This window comes from Ahaetulla prasina, chromosome 2 (assembly GCF_028640845.1).
Source record: "Ahaetulla prasina isolate Xishuangbanna chromosome 2, ASM2864084v1, whole genome shotgun sequence".
Lineage (NCBI taxonomy): Eukaryota > Metazoa > Chordata > Lepidosauria > Squamata > Colubridae > Ahaetulla > Ahaetulla prasina.
In genome coordinates, this window is record NC_080540.1 from 5,385,394 (window position 1) to 5,412,705 (window position 27,312).

Below are 27,312 nucleotides of genomic sequence, written 5' to 3' on the forward strand. Positions count from 1 at the left end.
CTCTCACACACACACACACACACAAAGTCTTCGTTGTTTCAATGGGAAGCTTTGTCTGGCCGGGGAACCCCCTCCTTTCAAACCCTTCGCCTTCCGCCTCCTCCGCTCCACTCTCTCACTCTTTTCTTTCTTTCTTTCTTTCTTTCTTTAAGAAATATGTCAGGTCCTGCCCACCTCCGGTTAACCCTCTCCTTGCGCTTGCGCCCCTTTCCCGGATCTCTCCTTTTGTTTTTTGTTTTTTGTTTTTTTGGGGGGTATTGTGGATTGGGTTTTGTGGATTGTTGGGTTGTGTTGTCTTTTCTTGTTGAAAGCCGGGAGGTTTCGGAAGCCTTTTTTGTTGTTTTTGTTTTGTTTTCAAATCCCCGCGCCAAAACGCGCGCGCTCCGCGGGCTGCGCTTTTGTTTACGCGCGCACCGGTTCCAGTTTCCCCAAATGCGCCCGGGTGGGTGGGTGGGGGGTGCGTGGAGGGTTGGTTTCTAAACTGCGGGATCGGGCGCGAGATCGTTTCCATTTTTTTTTTCCAGAAGCCCGCGGGGTGGTGGGGCTGGGGATAGAGAGCGGATCCTTTTCTTTGCCCGAGCTTAGAAAGGGGCCGGACGGGTTAAACCGATAGAGGCGATAGAGGTTTCCCAGAGAGGACGAGAAACTTGAGCTTGGAGAGAGGCTTTGAGGCACCCAAGGCCCCTCTTTTTTTTTTTTTCTTTCTTTCGTTTTTTTTTTCCCTGATGGGAGGGGAGCGAGCCCGAACTGGATCCGAGTTGTTTTCTTTCTTTCTTGGTTTTTTTTTGTTTTTGTGGGAGGGTGGATCGAGAGAGAGGGAGGAAGAAAATGTGCCGGAGGACGCTCGGTGTTGGTAAGCGAGCGTGGAGGGCGGGAGGGTGCTTGCAACAGAAGGGAACTCCCCCCCCCCCCGGCTCGCTTGCAAAATATACATATATATATATATACATATAGATGTATACTTTTATATATATAAATATATATATATATATTATATATATATATAATATATATATTATATAATATATATAAAAGTAGCAGAGGCGGGAGAAACGGATCCGGGAATAAAGTGAACCGGGCTGCTGCTTCTTCCCCCACCCCGCTTCCCAGGTTCAGATCGCGGGTAGCCAAGGGAGGTGTTTTGTTTTGTTTTTTGCGTGGCGGCTCCCCAACCCAGCATGGCCTCACCCTCTCCCCGCAGGACAATGGCTGAGCCAAGGACAAGGCGGAGAGCGGTGCAGTGGGGGGGAGGCAGGGATCCCCGTGCAACACGCCCCCCCCACCAGCTCCGATCTCCTGGATCTACCTCTTGTTTCCCTTCTTGACTTCCTTCCCCCCCCCACTCGCCTTCCCCACCCCCCAGCTCTGATCTTCTGGATCTACCTCTTGCTTCCCTGTTCCCTTCCCCCCTCCCCCAGCTCCGATCTCCTGGATCTACCTCTTGCTTCCCTGGTTCCCTACCTCTCTCCCAGCTCCGATCTCCTGGATCTACCTCTTGTTTCCTTCTTGACTTCCTTCCCCCACTGCCTTCCCCAGCTCTGATCTTCTGGATCTACCTCTTGCTTCCTGCTTCCTTCCCTCCCCAGCTCCGATCTCCTGGATCTACCTCTGCTTCCCTGCTTCCTACCTCTCTCCCCAGCTCCGATCTCCTGGATCTACCTCTTGCTTCCTGCTTCCTACCTCTCTCCCCCAGCTCCGATCTCCTGGATCTACCTCTTGCTTCCTTCTTGACTTCCTTTCCACTCCTTCCCCCACTGCCTTCCCACCCCCAGCTCTGATCTCCTGGATCTACCTCTTGCTCCCTGCTTCCCTTCCCCCCCCAGCTCCGATCTCCTGGATCTACCTCTTGCTTCCCTGCTTCCCTACCTCTCTCCCCCAGCTCCGATCTCCTGGATCTACCTCTTGCTTCCCTGCTTCCCTACCTCTCTCCCCCCAGCTCCGATCTCCGGGATCTACCTCTTGCTTCCCTGCTTCCCTTCCTCCCCCCCCCCCCCGCTCGCTCTTCCTCTCCCACCAGCTCCGATCTCCTGGAAGGCGGAGAGAGCGCCTCGCACCGGGGATCGCCGCTTGGACCTTTTGTGCGTTGGGTGGGTGGGTAGAGGAATCAACTACTGTATATAAAAGGAGGCGGCCGCGGATCCTGGAAGGAATTGGATCCGGAACGAAATCGCCTTCGCGCCGCCGCTCGATCCGACTTTCTGCCGCGGGGGAGGAGGGGATGGTCGGGGAGAGAAGAAGAACCTTGCGGGATCTTTTTGGGGGCGGGCGGATTTCCTAGCGGATCTGGAAGCTCCCGCGATCGGCGGCAGCGTAGGGAACCCGCGGGGCAAAAGAAAACGCAACGGAGAAAAGGGAAGCTCGGAGGCAAGAGTTGAGTTTTGGAAAAGGCCGGGTAAACTCGGGTTTGCGCGGTTCGGGATCGACTTTTCTTTTTCTTCGAGCGGACACGCACGTGAGAAACGGAGGAGGGAAAGCCCGACTCGGGAGAGCTGCTGCTTTTTTCTTTTTCCTTTTTGCAAGGACGCTGGTTGTAGGGATGTCGGAGTTGAGACTATTGTGTCTGGGATTAAGGCTCTTAGCTGTCGGCGGTGTGTTTTTCAGCGATGGGGAATTCATGTAAAGGTTGCTCTGGGTAACCCCTTGGAAATCCCCCGGATCCTCCTGTATTGTAGATCGGTCGATCTTCTCTCTCTCTCTCCTTTGAACCCCCACAATAGCACTAGCAATATAGCATTTAGATTTATATACCACTTCACTCTATCTCAAAAGTGCTTTTTTCAAGAGGCAACTGGACTTTCTGGGTTTTTTTCTTTGAAGATGTTTCGCTTCTCATCCAAGAAGCTTCTTCAGCTCTGACTGGATGGTGGGGAATGGAAGGATTTATGACCAGCTGTGTCTGCAAGGAGTATAAATCCTTCTCTTTCCCACTATCCAGTCAGAGCTGAAGAAGCTGCTTAGATGAGAAGCCAAACGGCTTCAAAAAAACAAGCAAACCAGGAAGCCCAGTTGCCTCTTGAAAAAAGCACCTTTGAGACAAACATGACCTGGATGACTGCAAATCTCCATAGACATTTACCGCTTCACAGTGCTTTTACAGCCCTCTCTAAGCAGTTTACAGAATCAAAATCTTGAGTCCTCATTTTACTGACCTGGGAAGGATGGAAGGCTGAGTCAGCCTTGAGCCAGTGAGGGCTTTCTCAGCCAGCAACAACTCCAGTGCAGAATTCTCACTAGCTGGTTAACCTATCCAAAATCTTGAGGTCTACTCAGAGATAAAGCCCAAGTGGATTCATTGGGGCGGATCCCAGAGGAACTAGGGAGTTTTTGCCCCAAAGCAGGTTGTGGTGGGCTGGCATTGCCAACTTGGCTGGCATTGCCCACCACCAGCTGTGATTTGATCTGGAAGTTGAAATCCGGTGTGTCAAAAGGTCCCCGGTTGAACAAAGGGGTGTAAGGATGAGCAAATCAGTTTTGAAGTGGCTCAGAATCCAGTTTTTCCAATAATTTACTCCCGCTTACTCCTGTTGCATGAGACTCTAAGCAGCTTACGCTCCAGGGAAGGTAATTAAAAAATAATAAAATGAGCCACCTGCTTTTTAATGGCAAGGAGAGCACATCATAATGGTCTGAGACACACGCGCGTGCGTGCACAAACAAACACACACACACACACACACACACACACACACGGCACAAGGGATCAACATTCCTAAACAGGTTTCAGAAGTGTTCTACTGTGGCCTGTTTTTTTTTTTTTAATAATTTGCGTTTTATTAGAGCAAAAAACAAGTCCAAATAATGCTTGCAGACATTTTCCTGAATGCTTCTTTAAACAGCTCACTTTTTTCCAAGATGGGTAGAATTCAACTTGTCACAGCAACTGAGACCAGAATATGCACTGTTGTTAAGCAAGGAGGTTATGAGTCTGATTTTGAGACTTTTTTTTTGGTGCCACGGTTGTTAAGCAAATCGATGCGGTTGTTAACTGAATCAAGTGGTCATTAAGCGAATCTGCTTCTCCCATTGACGTTGCTGGTTGGAAGCCGGGTGGGAGGATCTCCAAGGGTGATCCACAATGGATGCTGCAACCTTCGTAGATACGTGCTGGTTGTCATTTTGATCACATGACTGTGGGAGTGCGGCAACGGTTGTAACTTCAAGGATTTATTTATTTATTTATTTATTATTCGAATTTATATACCGCCCTATCTCCCTAGGGACTCAGGGCGGTTTACAGGCAATTAAAAACAAACATATAAATACAATTTAAAATCAGACATAAAAAACTTATTCGATAGCCAGATTGATAAAAACAATATAAATACTAAAAAAACCCTTTAAAACCAATGAATTTAAAAACTAACCTAACCCATCCCCGCGCAAATAAATAGGTGTGTTTTGAGTTCGCGACGAAAGGTTCGGAGGTCCGGAAGTTGACGCAGTCCTGGAGGGAGTTCGTTCCAAAGGGTGGGAGCCCCCACAGAGAAGGCCCTTCCCCTGGGTGTCGCCAGACGGCATTGCCTAGCCGATGGCACCCTGAGGAGTCCCTCTCTGTGAGAGCGCACGGGTCGGTGAGAGGTGTTCGGTAGCAGCAGGCGGTCCCGTAAGTAACCCGGCCCTATGCCATGGATGGACATAAGTTACCATATTTTTCAGAGTATAAGACGCACCTTAGTTTTGGGGGAGGAAAATAAGAAAAAAGCTAATTGGCAGGTGGATTGGCCTCCAGGAATACCCCCAATCAGCTGTTCCCAGAGGTGAATTTTAGCTACAGGTTCCTTGGTTGTGAGCTCTGTGCCTTGCTCTTTTTTTTTTTTCCCTGCCTCTGAAACTCCCAGAAAAAACTTTTTTCTGCCTCTGAAAGCCTCCAAAACAGAACTTCAGAAAAAAAAGCCTCTGAAGCTCTGTTCGGAGGCTTTTTTTCTGAAGCTTTTTTTCTGATGCTTTTTTCAGCCTCTGAAACCTCCGTTTGAAAAGCTGGGTGGGGCTACATTCGGAGTATAAGACGCACCCAGATTTTCACCCTCTTTTTTGGGGGAAAAAGGTGCGTCTTATACTCCAAAAAAATACGGTACTTTTTTTCAGTGCTGTTGTTCACTAAGTGAATGGTTGTAAGTTGAGGATTACCTGTAATGGGCCCTTTTATTACTATTCAGGCATAATATGCTTGCTTTTAATCTCCGATTGCTACTTCCTAATACGCTATGTGTTGAGATCTCGGTTGTATGTGTGCTGGAGGTTTAAAGTGTGATGATGGAGGTATTTTGCAGGCCCTGAGGGTGTCCTTTCCTTCTCTTGCTTTGACTCTGGAAATTACAGGTAGTCCTCGACTTACAACGGTTCGTTTACTGACCGTTCGAAGTTACAATGGCACTGAAAAAAAGTGACTTATAACTGTTTTTCCACACTTACGACCGTTGCAACATCCTCAGGGTCATGTGATCAACATTCAGACGCTTAGCAGCTGGCCTGTTTTTATGCCGGTCGCCATTTTTCCCGGGGTTGTGTGATCCCCTTTTGCGATCTTCTGATGAGCAAAGTCAGTGGGGAAGCCCAATTCACTTAACAGCCGTGTTATTTTTTATTTATTAATTTATTTATTATTTTAATTTCTATACCGCCCTTCTCCCAAAGGACTCAGGGCGGTTTACAGCCAAAATAAAACCACAGATACAAAAGTTAAAAGCAGATTTAAAAGACAAAAATCCAAATTTGGCTAGAGACTATAAAAAAATCCAATAAAAACCCCATTTAAAACCATTAGGTCAGTCCTGCGCGATGGAATAGAAACGTTTTCAGCTCGCGTCGAAAGGTCCGGAGATCGGGGAGTTGGCGGATCCCTGGTGGTAGCTCCTTCCAGAGGGCTGGAGCCCCCACAGAGAAGGCCCTCCCCCTGGGGGTCGCCAGCCGACATTGTCTGACCGACGGCACCCTGAGGAGACCCTCCCTATGGGAGCGCACTGGTCAATGGGAGGCCACCGGTAGCAGCAGGCGGTCCCGTAAATAACCCGGTCCTATGCCATGGAGCGCTTTAAAGATGGTAACCAACACCTTGAATTGTTATACCTTGATGAACGTATCTTTTCTTTTATGTACACTGAGAGCATATGCACCAAGACAAATTCCTTGTGTGTCCAATCACACTTGGCCAATAAAAAATTCTATTCTATTCTATTCTATTCTATTCTATTCTATTCTATTCTATTCTATTCTATTCTATTCTATTATTGAAGTGTTATTTAGCAACTGCGGTGATTCACTTAACAGGTGAGGCAAGAAAGGTTGTAAAATAAGGCAGAACTCACCTGACAAACTGCCTTGCTTAGCAACCGAAATGTTGAGCATAGTTGATGTGGTAAGTCCAGGACCACCCGGTATATATTATTTCTAGCCGCTTTATTCATTTATTTATAATCATAATCCATCCCAAATTGACTAACTCTTGGGGACGTTCTTGAGCAAAGCGTAATCTTAAAAGCAATATTTTATGGGACATAAAGTGACAGTAAAGGAATGGATGTCCCACTGTGTCCTAAGGCCTGAAAAGCTGTTGATTTTGATTTCGGACAGTTGGGCTATAAATAGAGTGGAAAATCTGCAGGGTCCTTGATGCTTTCCGAGCTTGTTGGTTTTTCTCGCAGGTATTTCATTACCAAACTAGATAACGTCATCAGTGGGTCACCTGTTTGAACTGCAGGTTTCCCCATCGGTGCCCCTCTTCATGCGTTTGGACCAGAGGTGGGTTTCAGCAGGTTCTGACCAGTTCTGGAGAACCGGTAGTGGAAATTTTGAGTAGTTCGGAGAACTGGTAGTAAAAATTCTGACTGGCCCCGTCCCCATCTATTCTCTGCCTCCTGAGTCCCAGCTGATGGAAAGGAATAGAATTAGAATAGAATTTAGAATAGAATTTTATTGGCCAAGTGTGATTGGACACACAAGGAATTTGTCTTGGTGCATATGCTCTCAGTGTACATAAAAGAAAAGATACCTTCATCAAGGTACAACATTTACAACACAATTGATGGTCAATATATCAATATAAATCATAAGGATTGCCAGCAACAAGTTATAGTCATACAGTCATAAGTGGAAAGAGATGGGTGATGGGAACGATGAGAAGATTAATAGTAGTGCAGATTCAGTAAATAGTCTGACAGTGTTGAGGGAATTATTTGTTTAGCAGAGTGATGGCCTTCGGGAAAAAACTGTTCTTGTGTCTAGTTGTTCTGGTGTGCAGTGCTCTATAGCGTCGTTTTGAGGGTAGGAGTTGAAACAGTTTATGTCCAGGATGTGAGGGATCTGCAAATATTTTCACAGCCCTCTTCTTGATTCGTGCAGTATACAGGTCCTCAATGGAAGGCAGGTTGGTAGCAATTATTTTTTCTGCAGTTCTAATTATCCTCTGAAGTCTGTGTTTTTCTTGTTGGGTTGCAGAACCGAACCAGACAGTTATAGAGGAAATGGGGATTTTGCAATAACCGTCCTCTGGCACGCCCAACAAGCCAAGCCACACCCACCAAGCCACACCCACAGAACCGGTAGTAAAAAAAATTTGAAACCCACCACTGGTTTGGACTTTTTCCTTAATGTGCGTTCTTACTTGCTTGCGTGGTTTTTTCTCTAATCCAGCGTTTCCTTTGCTGACTGGGGAATTCTGGGAGTTGAAGTCCACTCATCTTAACAGTGGTTGAGGCTGAGAAACATTGTTCTAATCTGTGGGTTTTTGTGTGCCCCTTTTCCAGCTCTGAACTTCGTAAGAATGACCAGAAGATGCCAGATTTCGGCGTAAGAGGGGACCTGTGGGGTGTGTAAACGAGGTAAGCTCCCATTACAAATACGCTGAACTGAGCCGCAAGGACCGATGCTCTTGCTTATTGTTTTAACAGCTTTTTGCATTTTAGTGACAAGAAACTGAGAAAAGCTTTGCTGAGCAAGACCACCAGCTAGTCAGATTCGGGGCTGTGTGTCATCCAGTGGATGGGTTCCTATAACATACTTCCCCTGGTTACTCACTAACTGAGATTAAAATAGAAATTAGCCTGTCCTGCAAATGAAGATGCTAGGTATCTGTCCATCCATTATCTATCTATCTATCTATCTATCTATCTATCTATCTATCTATCTATCTATCTATCTCTTTCTATTTATATATTTATTTATTTATTTATTTTTGTTTACATTTATACCCCGCCCTTCTCCGAAGACTCAGGGCGGCTTACAGTGTATAAGGCAATAGTCTCATTCTATTTGTATATTTTTACAAAGTCAACTTATTGCCCCCCCAACAATCTGGGTCCTCATTTTACCTACCTTATAAAGGATGGAAGGCTGAGTCAACCTTGGGCCGGGCTCGAACCTGCAGTAATTGCAGGCTACTGTGTTCTTAATAACAGGCTTTTACCAGCGTGAGCTAAACCGGCCCTATCTATCTATCGATCGATCGATCTATCTATCTATCAATCTATCTATCTCTACCATGTTTCCCCGAAAATAAGACCCTGTTTTATATTTTTTTGAACCCTGAAATAAGTGCTTGGCCTTATTTTCGGGGATGTCTTATTATTTTGGGGCGCGTGGAGCAAGATGGGGCTCCTTTTGTCGTCTTACCTGATTTCCAGCTCTGTCTCCCTAACCCTAAGAAGAGGAAATGGTGGGGACCGGCTGCGCATGCAGTTAAATATTTTCGGGGAGGGCTTATTTTTGGGGAGGGCTTATTTTCAGGGGGGTCTTGTTTCAGCACAGGCGCTCAAAAGCCCAATTGGGCTTATTATCAGGGGATGTTTAATTTTAGGAGAAACAGGGTATCTATCTATCTATCTATCTATCTATCTATCTATCTATCTATCTATCTATCTATCTATCTATCTACATCTATCTCTATCTATCTCTATCTCTATCTCTATTTATATCGGATAGATATAATTTATCTATATCTATCAATTTTCTATCTATATTTATCTATTTTTCTATCTATCCATCTATCCATCCATCCATTCATCATCTATCTATCATCTACAGGTAGTCCTCGACCTACAACAGTTCATTTAGTGACCGTTTGAAGTTACAGCAGCACAGAAAAAAATGACTTAAGACCGTTTTTTCACTTACGACCTTTGCAGTATCCCCATGGTTACATGATTTACATTTGGGTTCTTGGCAACTGACTCACATTTACGACGGTTGCAGTGTCCCAGAGTCACGTCATCCCCTTTTGCGACCTTCTGATGTCAAATCAATGGGGAAGCCAGGTTCACTCAACAACCGGGTTACTAACTAACTTAGCAACTGCAGTGATTCACTTAACACGAATGGCAAGAAAGGTCACAAAGTGGGGCAAAACTCACTTAACAACTCTCTCACTTAGCAGCCTAAATTTTGGGCTCAATTGTGGTCGTAAATTGAGGACTACCTGTATCTAGCTTCAGGTCGGCCTCCATGTGTGACCACAATTGAGCCCAAAATTTCTGCGGCTAAATGAGACAGTTGTTAAGTGAGTTTTCCCCATTTTACAACCTTTTGTTGTCCCAGCTGTTAAGTGAATCACTGCAGTCATAAATACGAGTCAGTTGCCAAGTGTCTTGGATTTTGATCACATGACCACGGGGATCCTTCAACCATTGTAAACGTTCCTAAGTCACTTTTTTTACTGCTGTTGTAACTTCTATGTGAACTGTTATTTATTTTTTTTTATTTTTTTATTTAATCATATTTATATACCGCCCTATCTCCCAAGGGACTCAGGGCGGTTTACAGGCACTAAAAACAGATAAATAGAATATAAATACAATATAAAACATTTAAAAAACTTATTCTAAAGCCCGTCCAATTAAAAATAGAAATAAAACCCAATTTAAAACCCAAAATTTAAAATCTAGCTCAGTCCTGCACAATTAAATAAGTATGTTTTAAGCCCGCGGCGGAAGGTCCGGAGGTCCGAAAGCTGACGAAGTCCGGGGGGGTAGATCGTTCCAGAGGGTGGGAGCCCCCACAGAGAAGGCCCTTCCCCTGGGCGTCGCCAGACGACATTGCCTCGCTGACGGCACCCTGAGGAGACCCTCTCTGTGAGAGCGCACGGGACGGTGGGAGGTATTCGGTCGCAGTAGGCGGTCCCGTAAATAACCCGGCCCAATGCCATGGAGCGCTTATAGGTTGATGATGACCTATGTCTGTTTCTATCATCTCTCTCTCTCTCTCCCTCCCTCTCTTATCTATCTATCTATTATCTATTTATCTATCTATTTATCTTATCATCTATCTGTCTATCTCTAATGTCCATACGTTGTGATTTCATTGTGCTGGTAAGTCAGCTCATTCCTCTGGGAAATTGGGGGTGGGGGGAAATGACTTGTAACTCATTGGTGGAAGCCACACTTGATAGAGGCAACGTCTCAGGTTTGACCTGACCAGCTATGCAGATGGGGAGTTTCCAAGGCTATCAAAACTTTTTTTTTTTTAATTGAAAAAGTTTTAGAACAACAATTAAATTTTTTCCCCCTCCCCCACCTTCTCCCCTCCCTCTCCAAACCCCCCCCCCCGACTTCCCGGAGCAAACACAAGGTATAGTTCATTAAACAAACAGTCATACATTAAATTTTTAAAATCTAACACAATTATAATCCTTCTCTCCCACATAACCTGACTTCTTCCATTAAAATCAAAAACAACGTCCTTCATTCAAAGGCAATCCGAAATTTCTTAATCTGATATCTATTTTGAATATAATCAATCCAGTTCTTCCATTCATTTAAATATTTTTCTTGAGTACGGTCTTTCAAGAAGGCTGAGATTTTAGCCATCTCAGCCAGATTGGAAACTTTCAATATCCATTCTTCTATTGAATGGTATATAAATGTGATTAATAAATAAATAAATAAATAAATATTGTGGGTAATTCTTTTTTCTTCCAACATTGTCCAATCAACAGTCTTGCTTCTGTTATTCAATCAACAGTCTTGCTTCTGTTATTAAGTTCAAAATCAACTTAGTCTCAATCACTGTACAGTCCGTTGTTATTCCCAAAAGGAAAAATTGCGGTAGGAACTTTATCTTCTTCTTCAGAACATTCTGCATAATCCACCAGATTCTTATCCAGAAAGACTTAATTTTCTTACAAGTCCACCATACATGAAAATATGTAGCATCATCACAATTACATCTCCAACATTTCGCTTGCATATCTGGATACATACATGCTATCAAAACTTTTTGAGCGGCATTGCGAAAAGGGGGTGAAGATGGGAAAAGCTAGTATGCAGTTATTCAGTTCTATTTGAGGGGTGAACTGTGGGGTCCTTGGTGCTCTCTGAGCTTGGTATTTTCTTGCAGACATTTCATTACCCAAATAGGTAACATCATCAGGGTGTGGGAGAAAGGGATTTCTTCCTTGTTTATATTCAGGAGCTTTCCTGCTTATGCTGGTGCGGGGTGTGGTTTTCTCTTCGATAGTTCCTTGATTAAAATACTGTGTGGCTTTCTGCTTGATGAGTGGAGCTAGAGATGGAGCTCTCGCCTCACAATCAGGAGGCTGTGAGTTTGATCCTAGGTAGAGGCAGATATTTCTCCCTTTGGGCACACTTGAGAATATATCTGCTGGAAAAAAACTCCGCATTGGCGACAGGAAGGGCATCCAGCCAGTAAATACTCAGCTTGGTTCAGTTGCCCAGACTCCACCCTGCAAGGGATTATGGGGTTGTTAAAAGAGGATGAGGATTCCTTGATGTTTCTCTCCTTAGTCTCAACCTTGGCAACTTTGTGTGGACTTCAGTTTCCAGAATTCCCCTTCTTTACTGACTTCTTTCCAAGTGGGATTTGGGGTGTGTGTGGCTAAATTGTTGAGGGATTCTTAGTCCCTCTCCCCTTCTTTTTTTTTTTTTTTGTTCCCGTTCTTCAGGTAAAAGACTTTTTCATCAACCCCTGAATTCATTCGTTTGGAGACTCGGGGTGCCCTTTTGAGACAAAACTTCCATCCCTCTCTGCCTCGCCTTCTGGGGAAAAACAGTCCCGTTGCCAAGTCGAGATCCTTCGTTTCCCGAAATCTCTTGCATTTGGAGAGAGGGAGGGAGGGAAGGCCATTTGCGTGCCTGTTCCAGGGATGTCTGCAAAACGGGGATCGACGCCGAACCTTCAGTTCCAAGGTCCCTCAGAGCAGGGAGCTCACCACGGAGCGAAAATGGAAGACGAGGAACCCGAAACGCCAGAGCCAGAGGAAAGGTGGAGGGGCAAAGCGGCGGCTTCTCGCCGATCTCGAGAAAAAAACGAGAGGCTTCCCAAAGCGAGGACGGCCCAGCACAAAGCGCATCACAACGCCAGTCGTTCCCCTCGTTCGGGCTGGAGAAATCTACTGCGCCCCACGGAGTTAGAAGACCGGCGGCGATTCTCGCCCTCCGCTGAGGGGCCGGCAGTCACCCGCCTGTGGCCCAGAGGTGGCTGGGCCAGCCGGCACCCTGTGGTCCTCAGCGAAGAAAGCTCAGAGCCCCAAAACCTCTTGGACGCGGGGGAAATTGGAGAATCGGGGATGGTTAAGGTGAAGGAAGAAATTCTGGGAGACGATTCGGCCAGCATGGAGATGAAACGCCAGCGTTTCCGCCAGTTCCGCTACCAGGAGGCTGAAGGTCCCCGCGAGGTGTGCAGCCAGCTCTGGTACCTCTGCCACCGGTGGCTGAAGCCGGAGAGACACACCAAGGAGCAGATCCTGGAACTGCTGATCCTGGAGCAGTTCCTGGCCATTCTGCCCCCGGAGATCCAGAGCTGGGTCCGGGAACATGAGCCAGAAACCTGCTCTCAGGCGGCTTCCTTGGCTGAGGATTTTCTGCAGATGCAGCGGGAAGTGGAGAGGAAAGAACAGCAGGTAAGAACGTGGTTTTGGGGGGTGGGGTGGATATATGGCAAGGGGCTTGATAAAAGTCCTTCTGGATCCCCCCCTCCCCATTAAACCCTGGGTCACAGTCTCCAGAGAGGCTCCTGAAAAGCCCAACTGCCACCAGCCTTGTTCTGTTGTTGCTCCTGAGCAATTGGGACTTATTTATTTAGGTAATGATGGCCTCTTTAGGACTTGTGGACTTCAATTCCCAGAATTCCTGAGCCAGTCGTGAAAGGGCCATAGTTCCTCACCCCTGATTTAGGGCAATGTTTCTCAACCTTGGCACCTTTGAGATGCATGGACTTCAACTCCCAGAATTCCTGAGCCAGAATGGAGAACTATTATTATTATTATTATTATTATTATTATTATTATTATTATTATTATTATTATTATTATTATTATTATTATTATTATTATTATTATTATTATTTATTTGATTTTTATACCGCCCTTCTCCCGAAGGACTCAGGGCGGTGTACAGGCAAGATAAAACAATACAATATACAGATTAAAATACCATTTAAAAACTTATTTAAATTAGCCTGAAATTAAAATTTCCGTAAACTAAAAACCCCGTTTAAAAATTAATAAAATTTCACATTTAAAAAATCCAATTTAAGCCAGCCCCGCGCGGATAAAAAGATGTGTCTTCAGTTTGCGACGGAATGTCCGAAGGTCAGGTATTTGACGTAAACCCGGGGGAAGCTCGTTCCAGAGTGTGGGAGCCCCCACAGAGAAGGCCCTTCCCCTGGGGGCCGCCAGCCGGCATTGTTTGGCGGACGGCACCCTGAGAAGTCCCTCTCTATGGGAGCGTACGGGTCGGTGGGAGGCGTATGGTAGCAGCAGGCGGTCCCGTAAGTACCCAGGTCCTAAGCCATGGAGCGCTTTAAAGGTCATAACCAACACCTTAAAGCGCACTCGGAAGACCACAGGCAGCCAGTGCAGTCTGCGCAGGAGCGGTGTTACATGGGAGCTACGTGTAGCTCCCTCTATTACCCGCGCAGCTGCATTCTGGACTAACTGAAGCCTCCGAGTGCACTTCAAGGGGAGCCCCATGTAGAGAGCATTACAGTAATCCAAGCGAGAGGTAACAAGCGCATGAGTGACTGTGCAACTATGGCCCCTTTAGGACTTGTGGACTTCAACTCCCAGAATTCCTGAGCCAGAATGGAGAACTATGGCCCCTTTAGGACTTGTGGACTTCAACTCCCAGAATTCCTGAGCCAGTCATAAAAGGGCCATAGTTTCCCACCCCTGATTTAGAGCAATGTTTCTCAACTTTGGCATCTTTGAGATGCATGGACTTCAACTCCCAGAATTCCTGAGCCAGAATGGAGAACTATGGCCCCTTTAGGACTTGTGGACTTCAACTCCCAGAATTCCTGAGCCAGAATGGAGAACTATGGCCCCTTTAGGACTTGTGGACTTCAACTCCCAGAATTCCCCAGCCAGCGAATTCAGATGCTTGACAAACTGGTTCATACTTATGACCGTTACTGTGTCCCAAGGTTATGTGATCACTTTCTGCAGCCTTTTGACGAGCAAAATCAATGAGGAAGACAGATTCACTTAACAGCCCTGTTACTGACTTATCAACTGCAGTGATTCACTTAACAACTGTGGCAAGAAAGGTCGTAAAATGGGGCAAAACTCACTTGACAAATGTTTCACTTAACAACCAAAATTTGGGGCTCAGTTGTGGTCGTAAGTCAAGGACTACCTGTAACCCATAAATAGAACATTGCTAGAAGGAATGAAAGGCGACAGAGAAGCATCTCTTATAATATTTTAGACAGGTAGTCCTCGACTTAACGACCGCAACTGAGCCCAAGTTTTATGTTGCTAAGTGAGACATTTGTTAAGTGAATTTTGCCCCATTTTACGAACTTTCTTGCCACAGTTGTAAAATGAATCTTTGAAACTGTTAAGTTTGTAACCCGGTTATTAAAACTTAAAACATACTTATTTAATTGCGCAGGACTGAGCTAGATTTTAATTTACGGGTTTTAAATTGGGTTTTATTTTCATATTTTTAATTTAGGCTTTTAGAATAAGTTTTTTAATTGTTTTTAGACTGTATTTATCTATTTTTAAATGCCTGTAAACCGCCCTGAGTCCTTCGGGAGATAGGGCGGTATATAAATTTAAATAATAAATAAATAAAATAAATAAAATTAAACGAATCTGGCTTCCCCATTGACTTTGTTTGTCCGAAGGTCGCAAAAGGGGATCACATGACCCTGGGACACTGCAACCGTCATAACTATGAGTCTCTTGCCAAGCGCCTGAATCTTGATCACGTGGCCATGGGGATGCTGCATCGGTCATAAGTGTGAAAAACAGTCATGAGCTGCTTTTTTTCTGTGCTGTGTTATAACTTTCAACGGTCACTAAATGAACAGTTGTTCAGTCAAGGGCTACCTGTACTTGTAATCTTTATCACTAAATACATGGAGGATAAACAAAGCCAAACCTTGAAATAAATGGAATCTCCTATTCCAGTGTTTTCCAACCTTGTGGACTTTTACTCCCAGAATTCTCCAGCCAACACAATATTGAGGAGGAGGTATTTTATTGCCAGATTTTCAATTAACGTTGCTTCTCGGAAGTTGGCTGTGAAACTCACAAATAGCGATCGTGTGTTGCGGAGATGCTGTGACGATCGTTAGGCCCAAAGGCCAGTTCAAAAAGTAACTTTTTCAATGGCATTGTAACTTGGAATGGTGACTAACCGGGGCCGTCATTAACTGAGGAATCCTTTTAGGAGCAATTCCTCGCCATTGGTATTGCTGATTACCCCTTTCTGTCATTTGTTACTCTTTTATTTGGAGGCCTCTGGGACGATTGCTCTTCTGGGGTAACAATCAGTCAGAATAGAGCTAGAAGGGAACTTGGAGGTCTTCTAGTCCAACCCCCTCGCTCAAATAGGAGACCCTATCCCATTTCAGACAAGTGGCTGTCCAGTCTCTTCTTAAAAACCTCCAGCGATGAAGCATCCCCAACTTCTGGAGCCAAGCTGTTCCACTGGTTAATTGTTCTCACTCTCAGGAAATTTCTCCTTGCTTCTCTCCTTGATTAGTTTCCACCCATTATTTCTTGTCCTGCCCTCAGGGGTTTTGGAGAATAGCTTGACTCCCTCTTCTTTGTGGCAGCCTCTGAGATATCGGAACAATGCTATCATTTCATCCCCTAGTCCAGGGGTCTGCAACCTTAAACATTCGGACCCGTTTCACCACAGAAAAGAAAACACCAGGAGCCACAAAGCCCTCCCTGTGCCTGACTATTTCTCGAGCGGCCACAAAACTAGCATACTGTATGTAGTCGAATTAAACGTTCTGCTTTCTTCTGAAACTTTTCTTTCCTTGGATTTATCCATGGTTTTATTTATTTATTATTTATTTATTTATTTATTAAATTTTTATACCGCCCTTCTCCCGAAGGACTCAGGGCGGTGTACAGCCAGAAATAAAACACAATACATATACAATTAAAACCAACAATTAAAACCTAGCAAATTACAAAAGGCTGATAATTAAAAGTTTAAATTTAAAATTATAAAAGATTTTAAAAAACCCAATAAAAACCCAGTTTAAGATTAAAACTATTAAAACATTATGCCAGTCCCGCTGGTTGGCCTACCAGGGGTTGAAAAGCTCAATAAATCGCGTGCCAGGCGGGTGTCACACACTGGTGATTGTGATGCATATTTTGAGTGACAGGGAGCTGCAGCAGAGGGGTGAAAGAGCCACATGCGGCTCCAGAGCCACAGGTTGCTGACTCCTGCGCCTAGTCCTTCTTTTCTCTAGACTGGCCATATTGCAGCCGTTCTTTATATGTTCTGGATCTTGTTCCGAAATGGGATCTTTTCCTGTTTCAGGTGCTTGGGCTGTTTGAAATGGATAACGAGGATTCTCCAGAGGCCGAGGCCGAACAGCCTCCGTCCGTCGCCATGCCAGAGCCTCTTTTCAGAGAAGCCAAGCAAGAAACCGACGAAGAGGAACAGAGCAATTTAGGTAACATTCCCAATTCGCTCGGTTATGGGGCCCATCTTGATTTCTCGGTCTGTTATGGTCCTTGGAGCCAATCTCAGTTGTAGCTTTTTTTCTGTGGACTTTCACAGCCAGGATTGGAAATTACGACCATTTATTTTTATTTTTATTTTATTTGCATTTATATCCCGCCTTTCTCCGAAGACTCAGGGCGGCTTACACTATGTTAAGCATTGACCATTGCAATGTTCCTGTGGTCAGATGATCAAAATTGGAGCCCTTGGCAAATGGAATGTATTTTCAACGGTTGTGTTGTGTCTGCGCCCCTTGAGCCGGGTCCCCTGCCAGAAAGTCACTCAGAAAGTGAGGGGGTAGGGCCATCAGGACTTACCTCTGGAGCACCGGCTTCCCAGGCTCAGCTCCAGGAGCCAGAGGCAGGCCAGGTGGAGGAGGTAACAAGGCCTCCGTCCTCTGACTCTTCCCCCCCAGGCCACGCCTCCAAACCCGGCTGACAGCAATCAGGTCTGGCTGGACCCTAGGTTTCGTAGGCAGGAGACGCGGGAACAACAGAAGCAGGGGTGGGGCAGGCTAGGAAGTGTGAGTCATGGAGCCCACACCCCACAGGATATAAAAGCAGCAAAGGCTGCTATTCCACTTCATGGCGAGCAAATCAACTGCTTAGAGGGAGAGAACTAGAGCTGAAGTACTGTTTGTTCCTGGTTTTCTGGTTGACTCATCGGCATCAAGAGAGATAACAGAGACACTTGGCATACGCTCGCTAATTTGCTGCTCGTGCCTCCCGGACTGAGGTGAGGGAAACAGAACAGGTTGCAGTGTCCCAGAGGGTCACGTGATTGCCATCTGCGACCTTCTTGGTTGCTTCTGAAAAACAAAGAATAGAATAGAATAGAATAGAATAGAATAGAATAGAATAGAATAGAATAGAATAGAATAGAATAGAATAGAATAGAATAGAACTCTTTATTGGCCAAGTGTGATTGGACACACGAATTTGTCTTGGTGTATATACTCTCAGTGTACATAAAAGATACGTTCATCAAGAATTCTAAGGTACAACACTTAATGATAGTCCTATGGTACAAATAAGCAATCAGGAAACAATCATTATCAATATAAATCATAAAGATACAAGCAACAAAGTTACAGTCATAAGTGGAAGGACTGTATAAGTCGGAGCGGGAAATGGGATTCGCTTAACGACCATATGATTCACTCAACCACAGCGATGCGGTTAATGACCACAGCAAAAACGGGTGTAAAATTGGGCACAATTTATTTAACAATTGCATCACTTAGCAATGGATGTTCCAATCCCAATTATGGTCATAAGCTGAGGACTACCTTAGGGTGTTGTGGAAGGAGGAACAATATGAAAGGTTCTTAACAACGTTGAAGCCTTAGTTCCTGCCAAGTTGTTCCCCAGGGGAGCTTAATCCAATTTGTATGGATATAGTAGACTCACTCCATTAAATAAAAGGTGGGCAATTACTTTTCCCAAGGGGCCCCATGAGAAACTGAGACTGTTGTGGAGGGCACCTCTGCCTCCACAGGAATTTATCCTCACATGAGGCTGAATCCCTCTGGCAAGCAGCTCTTTCATGCTAGCCGGCTAATGACTGCAATAGGGAATGCTGGGGTTGCAATCGTTGAGTGAAGCAATTACATGGCATCTTGCTTGAACAGGGGGTTGGACTAGAACACAGTTCCCCAACTTTTCTGGGTTGGTGGCCCAGAGCAAGGGGGGGGAAGGGAAGGATTTTGTGGGAAGGGTAGGTGAGCACCCATTCTCGCAAGAGTGGGGCCCAGTTGCGAATAGGCAACGGCCCGGTATTGGGCTGCAACTTACAGGTTGGGGATCCCTGGGCTAGAAGACCTCTTCCAACTCTTTGTTATCCTGATATTCTTTTAACAATGGCTTCATTCAGTGACTGAAGGTTCTGATCTCAGCTGTGGTCATAAATCAAGGACTACCTGTACTCGAAGTGGATTGAGCAGTTCCACACACGTGGGTATATACAGTACTGTGCAAAGGTTTTAGGCAGTTGTGCAAAAATGCTGTAAATTTATTTATTTATTTATTTATTTATTAAACTTATATACCGCACCATCTCCCATAGGACTCAGGGCGGTTCACAGGCATATTAAAACAATATAAAACAATATAATAAATAGACTTTTAAAACCCAGATTAAAACTAAATATTATCAAGGCCTGATCACTAAAACAATAAGAACCAATAAAACCCCCATTAAAATTTGTTTAAAACATTTTTGTTCTTAGGCTAGTCCCGCGCGCTGAAATAATAAAGTCTTCAGTTCACGTGTGAAGGTCCGGAGGTCGGGGAGTTGTCGTAATCCAGGAGGAAGCTCATTCCACAGGGCCGGTGCCGCCACAGAGAAGGCCCTCCCCCTGGGGGTCGCCAACCTGCATTGTTTGGTCGACGGCACCCTGAGGAGGGCCACTCTGTGGGAGCGCACAGGTCGTTGGGAGGCAATCGGTGGCAGAAGGCGGTCTCGAAGGTATCCCGGTCCTAAGCCATGGAGCGCCTTAAAGATGGTAACCAAAATTTAGAATGCTTTCAGAAATATAAGTGTTAATAGTTTATTTTTGTCACTTAACAAAATGGAAAGAAAATGAACAGAAGAGAAATCCAGATCGAAATGATATTTGGTGTGACCACCAAACCAACATATTTGGTGTGGACTTCAAAACAACATATTAATATTTATTTACTGTATAAATAAATACAAATATTAGATAGATAGATACATATACATAGAGACATAGATACATAAATTGATAGATGATAGATACATACATGCATATATACATACATAGATGATAGATACATAATTACATAGATGATTGATAGATAGATAGATAGATAGATAGATAGATAGATAGATAGATAGATAGATAGATAGATACCATGTTTCTCCAAAAAGAAAGTCTTATTTTCTTTTGACCCCCGAAAAAATGGCTAGATCTTCTTTTTGAAGTGTTCTAATTATTGACTCACCTCACGGCGGGGGTCCCGACAGCCCCACCCAGCAAGACCCCGCTGCTGGCCCACTTCTGCAGCCGCTTGCCGCCACTCGCACACATCGCCCTGGCTACTGTTTTGCCTTTAGATGCCTACCGGAAGGCATCTGCAACCGAGAACAGAGCTCATTCCTAAGAGGAATATAATAATATAATATAATAATAATAATAATAATAATAATTAATTATTATAAATAATTATAAATAATAATAATATAATAATAATAGGAATATAAGAGTCCCATTCCTAAGAGGACTATAAGGGGCGTGCATAAGAGCACAAAAGTGCCTACCGTTCCTGTCCTATTGTTCCCTTTCATTATATCAAATTAATACTTTTGCTTATATATATATATACATATTTTAGCCTATATTTTATATTTTGGACATATTTTAGCCTATATATATGTTTATATGATGTGTTGTGGTTTTTATGTCAATGTTTGCGTATACTGTTGTGACAAAAAATAAAATAAATAAAAAAATAAAATAAAAAAACCCCACCTAGTTCAAGAGACGCTGACAAGAAGCATGGAAATCAACATTGCTTTCCTACAAAGAACCCAACGACTTGTTGCTGCTCTTTTAAGCCTTATGGGAGTGGCCAATCATCTTCTGGCCTTATTCCCAAGTTGTACTTTTTTCTTCAGCTGCTCTTGCCTTCTGGCAGCTCTTCACATGCATGCACTAGGGACAGGCTCCTCCTGTTCCTCTGCCTCTGCTGTCCGCCTCTGGAAGCTCCGGAGTTCGCGGATTGCTCCCAGATGGTCCTGGCCCCATCTCTGCCTTCGACGCAGAGCCCTCGTCCGGGCCTTCCCCTGACTCCAGGACTGACCCATTGTCCTCCCCAGCCTCCTCACTGTCTGACTCCGCTGCTAGGTCCGCAGGCTGCTGGTGGACCACAACACTGGGCAGCTCTACGCCAACATCCCCACTATAGCTTATTTTTAACCTGTGTGCCTCAGCCCATCCCCTGCACCCTGGGGTGGGCGGGGTCTTAATGCAGGCTAATTTTGTGGGTGGGGCTTAATTTGATCGCATATGCTCAAAAACGTGATAGGGCTTCTTTTCAAGGTGGGTCGTCTTTTTGGAGAAACATGGTAGATGGATGGATAGGTAGTGTCGTGTCCCACTCCTCCGCTGACGGCCAGGTCAGGGAAATCCGAATCAGGCTTGCCTCTGCAGCTCTGCCCAAAGTCCTAGCAAAGTCCTCAGGGCAGGCAGGAGACCAGTAAGTGACTTCAGCAAGATAAGTTCGACTTTGCCTGATTCAGAGACTGCCAGAAAGCAGATCCTTTATATAGGCCATGGGGTATGGCTCCATGACTCAGCACTCATTAAGGCCTGCCCCTCCCTTCCTTCTGTTGCCTCCGCCTATCCAGTCTTCTGATGCGAGGGTCACTCCAATCAGCTGTTGGAAGTAAACTTTCCTCAGGCTCACATGCTGTGGAGGAGGGGGAGGGGTCTAGCTGCTCCGTTTGCCTGGGCATGGAGCCAGGGCTGGGGCCGGGGGATGCTCCCTCCTCTGCAGCCTGCTTGGGCATGGGGCCAGGGCTGGGACCGGGAGGTGCCCCCTCCTCTGCAGCTTGTCTGGGCATGGAGCCAGAACTGGGGCCGGGAGGCATACATTCCTCCGTGTTCGGGAGCAGATAAGCAGGCCCCGGCTGCGGTGAGAGCGGACAAGACACAACAGGTAGACAGACAGACAAATAGATGATGTATACCAGTGATGGCTAAACTTTTTGCCATCATGTGCCAGCAGGCAGTGGGGGGAGCACGTGTGTGCGTGGCCACACTCATAATTCTATGCGCCCCACCCCTGCGCATGCACACACGACTCTTCCCCCCCACCACAACATGTGATGTGCCGGTAGGCCCGTTTTTCTCTCTTACCTGGCTCCAGATCCTCTCTATGAGTCTGGGGGGTGGGGTGGAAAATGGCCTTCCCCATCTCCCTGGAGGCCCTCCGGAGGCCAGAAATGGCCCATTTACCAACTTCTGGTTGGACAGGAAGTGAAGTTTTTTGCGGTCCCCAGCCTCCAGAGACTCCTAGAGAGCCAGGTGAGAGAAAACGGGTCTCCCCACCCCGGCCCTCTGGAGGCAGGAAACAGACAGTTTCCCTACTTCTGGTGGGCCCAGAAGGCCCCAAAACCAGCTGGCCGGTGCGCGCATATGCACTGGAGCTGAGCTCGTGTGCCCACTGATATGACTATGCGTGCCACCTGTGGCACGCGTGCCGTAGGTTCGCCATCACGGATGTAGACTGTAAATAACATATATAAGACTATATAAAGCTCTAACAGCATATCAATCTAAGAAATAAAATAAGCTGTCAACTTCTTGTTTTCTCCTTCCTCTGCTTGGCCCTGCAGGATCTCTCAGGCAGGTGGAACCGCGGAGAGGGCCCCCTCTCCCCCTCTATCCAGAAGAGGGCAGCTCTGATGACGAAGGCCTGCTGGACCTGGTCTACGCCACTAACCTCGAGCTCCACAGCCGGCGGCCTCCCCGTCGAACCCGCCTCATCCGGATGCGCACTCACGAGCTCCAGGTGTCGGACGAGGAGTGCCTGACCCGCTTCCGGCTGGACCGCCAGGCCATCCAGGACCTGTGCACTCTGCTGGCCCCTTACCTGGACGGGGCCTCCGCGAGTCGGCGGCACATTCCGACGTTACAAAAAGTCCTGATAGCCCTTCAGGTTCTCGGCACCGGCTCCTTCCAGAGAATGACGGGAGATAACCTGCGGGTATCCCAATCTTCCGTCAGCCGCTGCTTGGATGCGTTCCTGGAGGCCATGTTGCGTCACGTGCACGAGCACATCACGTTTCCGACCACTGACTCGGAGCTGCGACGGACCAGGGAAGCGTTCTTCGACATTGCGGGGTTCCCCAACGTCATTGGGATTGTGGACTGCACCCACGTGCCTATCATAGCCCCCGCAGACATGCCGGCGTTGTACCGGAATTGCCACAACTTCCACAGCCTCAACGTGCAGGCCACTTGCGACGCCTCGGGTTGCTTTACTCACGTCTTGGCCAAGTTCCCCGGAAGCGTCCACGATGCCCGGATCTTCCAACTCTCCCAATTGCAAAGGCTGCTGGAGTCGTGGCCGGAAGGGAAGGGGTGGCTCTTGGGTAAGCTCTTCCTGGCTGGGTGAGCAGTCAATTTTGAAGCAGGGATGGTTGGGACATGGGGGAGGGGGATGGAATTCCCGGAGATAAAGGTTCCCCTCGCACATATCTGCTAGTCGTTCCTGACTCTAGGGGACGGTGCTCATCCCCGTTTCAAAGCCGAAGAGCCAGCGCTGTCCAAAGACGTCTCTGGTCATGTGTGTTCTGCCCCTCTCCCCACTTCACAGAGCAAATGCAAAGACGTGTGTCTCCCAGTCTCTCTTCAGTTGAGGAAATACTTGGCAATGACCGTGCAAAGGCCTGCCAAGTTCTGAGTCCGTTATCTCGTGTCCAAGATCCGTTGCCAAAACTCACTGACAAAGTCCTTTAACCCTCCAACAACCAAGCTGCAGTGCACCCTTGGTAGCTTTTTTCTCTGTCGCAAGGGCCACATGGCAGCTCCACCCACTTTTATACCCTGTGGGGTGTGGCTCCGTGACTCAGCACTCTCTGAGCCTGCCACACCTTTTCCTCTGCTGCGCACGCTTATCCCTTCGTTACTGCCTCGGGTCGATCCAGGATTGATCCTCAGCAGCTGGAGCTTGGGGCGTTGCCAGGGAGGAGGAGGGTCTGGGAGAGGGAGGCCTTGTCAGTTCCTCCTCCTGGCCTGCAGCTGGAACCTGGGGCGGAGCCAGAGACGAGGGTCCTGGAGAGGGAGGCCTTGTCGGCTGCACCTCCTCACTCTCAGAGTCATCCTGCTTCATGAGGACAGGCTCAGGGACCGACTCGGGGGCCAGAACCACAACAATGTGGCTGGCATAACTAAACGCCAAAGGCACACGGAACGCTGTTACCTTCCCACGAAAAGTGGTCCCTATTTTTCTACTTGCATTTTTTACATGCTTTCGAACTGCTAGGTTATCAGAAGCTTGGACAAGTAACGGGAGCTCACCCCCGTTACGCAGCACTAGGGATTCGAACTGCTGAACTGCCGACCTTTTGATCGACAAGCTCAGCATCTTAGCCACTGAGCCACCGTGTCCCTCCAAATTGCCAGAGTACGGGTAGTCCTCAACAATTGAGCCCAACGTTTTTCTCGCGGTGAAACAGTTGTTAAGTGAATTTTGCCTCATTTTACGATCTGTCTTGCCACAGTAGTTAAACATGTCAACGCAGTTCTTAAGCTAGTAATGTGGTTGTTACGTGAATTTTTTTTTTTTTTTACATTTATATCCCGCCCTTCTCCGAAGACTCAGGGCGGCTTACATTGTGTAAGGCAATAGTCTCATTCTATTTGTATATTTATATACAAAGTCAACTTATTGCCCCCCCCAACAATCTGGGTCCTCATTTTACCTACCTTATAAAGGATGGAAGGCTGAGTCAACCTTGGGCCTGGTGGGACTAGAATCTGCAGTAATTGCAGGCAGCTGTGTTTAATAACAGGCTTCTTACAGCCTGAGCCACACCGCGGCCCCATTTGACTTTGAATTTGACTTCCCCATTGACTTTGCTTGTCAGAAGGCATCAAAAGAGGAGGACCACATGATTCCAGGACTCTGTGACCGTCCTAAATAAATAAAAAGATGTTGAGACTTTGGAAAAAGTGCAAAAAAAAAAAAAAAGAGCAACGAAGATGATTAAAGGCCGGGAAACTAAAACATATGAAGAACAGTCACAAAATTTGGATTTGGCTAGTCCAAAGAAAAGAAGGACTAGAGGGGGGACATGATAGTATTCCGATATTCGAGGGGCTGCCACAAAGAGAAGGGGGGTCAATTTATTTTCCAAAACACCCGAAGGCAGGACAAGAAACAATGGATGGAAACTAATCAAGGAGAGAAGCAACCTGGAATTGAGGAGAAACTTCCTAACAGTGGGAACAATTAACAAGTGGAAAAGCTTGCCTCCAGAGGTTGTGAGTGTTCGATCACTGGAGGTTTTTAAGAAGAGACTGGATAGTCACTTGTCTGAAATGGTATAGGGTCTCCTGCTTGAATAGGGGGCTGGACTAGAAGACCTCCAAGGTCCCTTCCAGCTCTATTCTGATTAATTGAATAAATATGAGTCAGTTGCCAAACATCTGAATTTTGATCACGTACCCTGGGGATGCTGAGATGGTCATAAGTCTGAAAAACGATCATAAGTCCCTCTTTTTCAGTGCCCTTGTACCTGAACGGTCACTAAACGAACTGTTTATAAGTGGAGGACTACCTGTACCCTTGTGTGCTGACGCTTGCTTCCTCTCTTCCACAGGCGACTCGGGGTATCCTTTGCGGCCTTTCCTCATGACCCCGCACGCCGATGACGGCCCCGAGCCCGTGGCGCGCTACAACGCAACCCACAAGACGACGCGGATGGTGGTGGAGACGGCTTTTGGCCAGCTCAAGATGAGGTTCCGCTGCCTTCACTCCACGGGGGGGCGCTTGATGCTCCGGCCGGAGAAAGTGGCGAAGGTTTTTGTGGTCTGCGCCATGCTTCACAACATGGCCTTGCGACGCCAGCTGCCTATCATCAATGGAGGACAAGGGGTGGACACTGAGGTCCCTGTGCCTCCCTACCTGGAGACCGATAGCATGGTAGAACAAGATCCTCAGGGAGTAGAAGTCCGGGATCAGATCATTAGCACTTATTTCTCACAATAAATGAGCTTTCAATAGATGACGTGCAGTTGGCTGTTCTTCCCTAGGGGTGTAGGGGGCGCTGTTTAGAGCAGGGGTCTCCAACCTTGGTCCGTTTAAGATTTGTGGACTTCAACTCCCAGAGTTCCTCAGCCAGCTTTGCTGGCTGAGGGACTCTGGGAGTTGAAGTCCACAAGTCTTAAAGGGACCAAGGTTGGAGACCCCTGGTTTAGAGGAGACATGGGGGTTGTGTGATCACACAACTGCCTCCCCTGCCCTGGAAGATCTAAAGCAGGGGTGTCAAAGTGACGGCCCGCAGGCTGGATGCATTACACGCAGGCCATGCTTACCTCAGCTCCGCAAAGGTAAAAAACGTCACATGATGCCACGTGACGCGGCCGAGTTTGACACCCGTGCCCTAAAGCAGGGTTCTCCAACCTTGTCAACTTTAAGACTTGTGGACTTCAACTCCCAGAGTTGAATAAATATAAATATAAAGCGTTGCTGGCTGAGGAATTCTGGGAGTTGAAGTCCACAAGTCATAAAGTTGACAAGGTTGGAGACCCCTTGTTGTGTCTCGCTCGCTTTCCCCACAGCCGGATCCCTCTTATCTCCTGCCGAACGCTGAGGAATGTCCTGGCATGCCTCCAGCCCCAGCCCTGGCACCATGCCCAGACAGGCTGAGCAAGATGAAGGGTCTGACGTGCCTCCAGCCCCCAGCCCTGGCTGCATGCCCAGGCAAACGGAGCAACTAGACCCCTCCCCCTCCCCCACAGCATGTGAGCCTGAGGAATGTGAATTACCAACAGCTGGAGCCTGGAGAGATCCTCGCTTCAGGAGAATTGATAGGCGGCGTCAGCAAAAGGAAGGGAGGGGCAGGCCTGGATAAGTGCTGAGTCATGGAGCCACACCCCATGGCCTATATAAAGGATCTGCTTTCTGGCATTCTCTGAGTCAGGCAAAGTCTACCTTGGATTGCTGAAGTCACTTCCTGGTCTGCCTGCCTGCCTTGAGAACTTCGCTAGGACTTTGGCAGAGCTGCAGAGGCACGCCTGATACGGACTTCCCCGACACGGCCGTCAGCGGAGGAGTGGGATACGACACCCCTGACCTAAAGGCTGCTGCGTATCATCATCATCTTTAAATGACTCCTTGCAGATAGAGTCTGGGAGACCGAATGGAGCTGAGTGTATACTGGCTGGATGCCCTTCCTGTCGCCAATGCGGAGTTATATTCAGCAGCTATATTCTCATTGTGCCTGAGGGAGAGAGAAATACCTGCCTCTACCTAGGATCGAACTCACAGCCTCCTGATTGTGAGGCGAGAGCTCCACCTCTAGGCCACCGCTCCACTCTAAAAGGTGCTGAGTTTAGGGCTGACAGTTGATTTCACAAGCTGGGGAATCTCACAAACTGGTGGGTTTTATGGTAAAGAATTAAGGTGCAGAGAGCTGGATTTGGTGCTCTTTTCTGGAAGTTGAAGTCCGCCAGGTTTAAAGTTTCCAAGGTTGAAGACCCCTGTTCTAGATCGCATTGCGCGAAACTCTTAGAAGATATCAGAAGAAAAGGAGACACTGAGAGTTCCAATAATCTAATTTACAAATATTTGTGGAATGTAAGTGTTGAAAGAGATCTTCAAATCCATCTGGTTAAGAGTTTCGTAAACTTGGG

The 27,312-nt window shown here is 46.7% G+C and overlaps 1 protein-coding gene across 2 annotated transcripts; it reads left to right on the forward strand.

Annotated features, from left to right (window-relative positions):
• Nucleotides 1-617: 617 nt before the first annotated feature.
• LOC131192722 (uncharacterized) lies at nucleotides 618-25,680 on the forward strand. 2 transcript variants are annotated; one of them, XM_058172150.1, is made up of 6 exons: nucleotides 618-853; nucleotides 7,743-7,817; nucleotides 11,891-12,847; nucleotides 16,740-16,875; nucleotides 22,287-23,045; nucleotides 25,278-25,680. In XM_058172150.1, exons 3-6 carry the CDS (start codon nucleotides 12,092-12,094, stop codon nucleotides 25,664-25,666), a joined length of 2,040 nt encoding a protein of 679 aa, XP_058028133.1. In that variant the 5' UTR covers nucleotides 618-853; nucleotides 7,743-7,817; nucleotides 11,891-12,091; the 3' UTR covers nucleotides 25,667-25,680. The 2 variants fall into 2 exon arrangements, with proteins under 2 accessions (XP_058028133.1, XP_058028134.1); XM_058172151.1 differs by lacking the exon at nucleotides 618-853 and adding an exon at nucleotides 2,126-2,370.
• The last annotated feature ends 1,632 nt before the right edge of the window (nucleotides 25,681-27,312 follow it).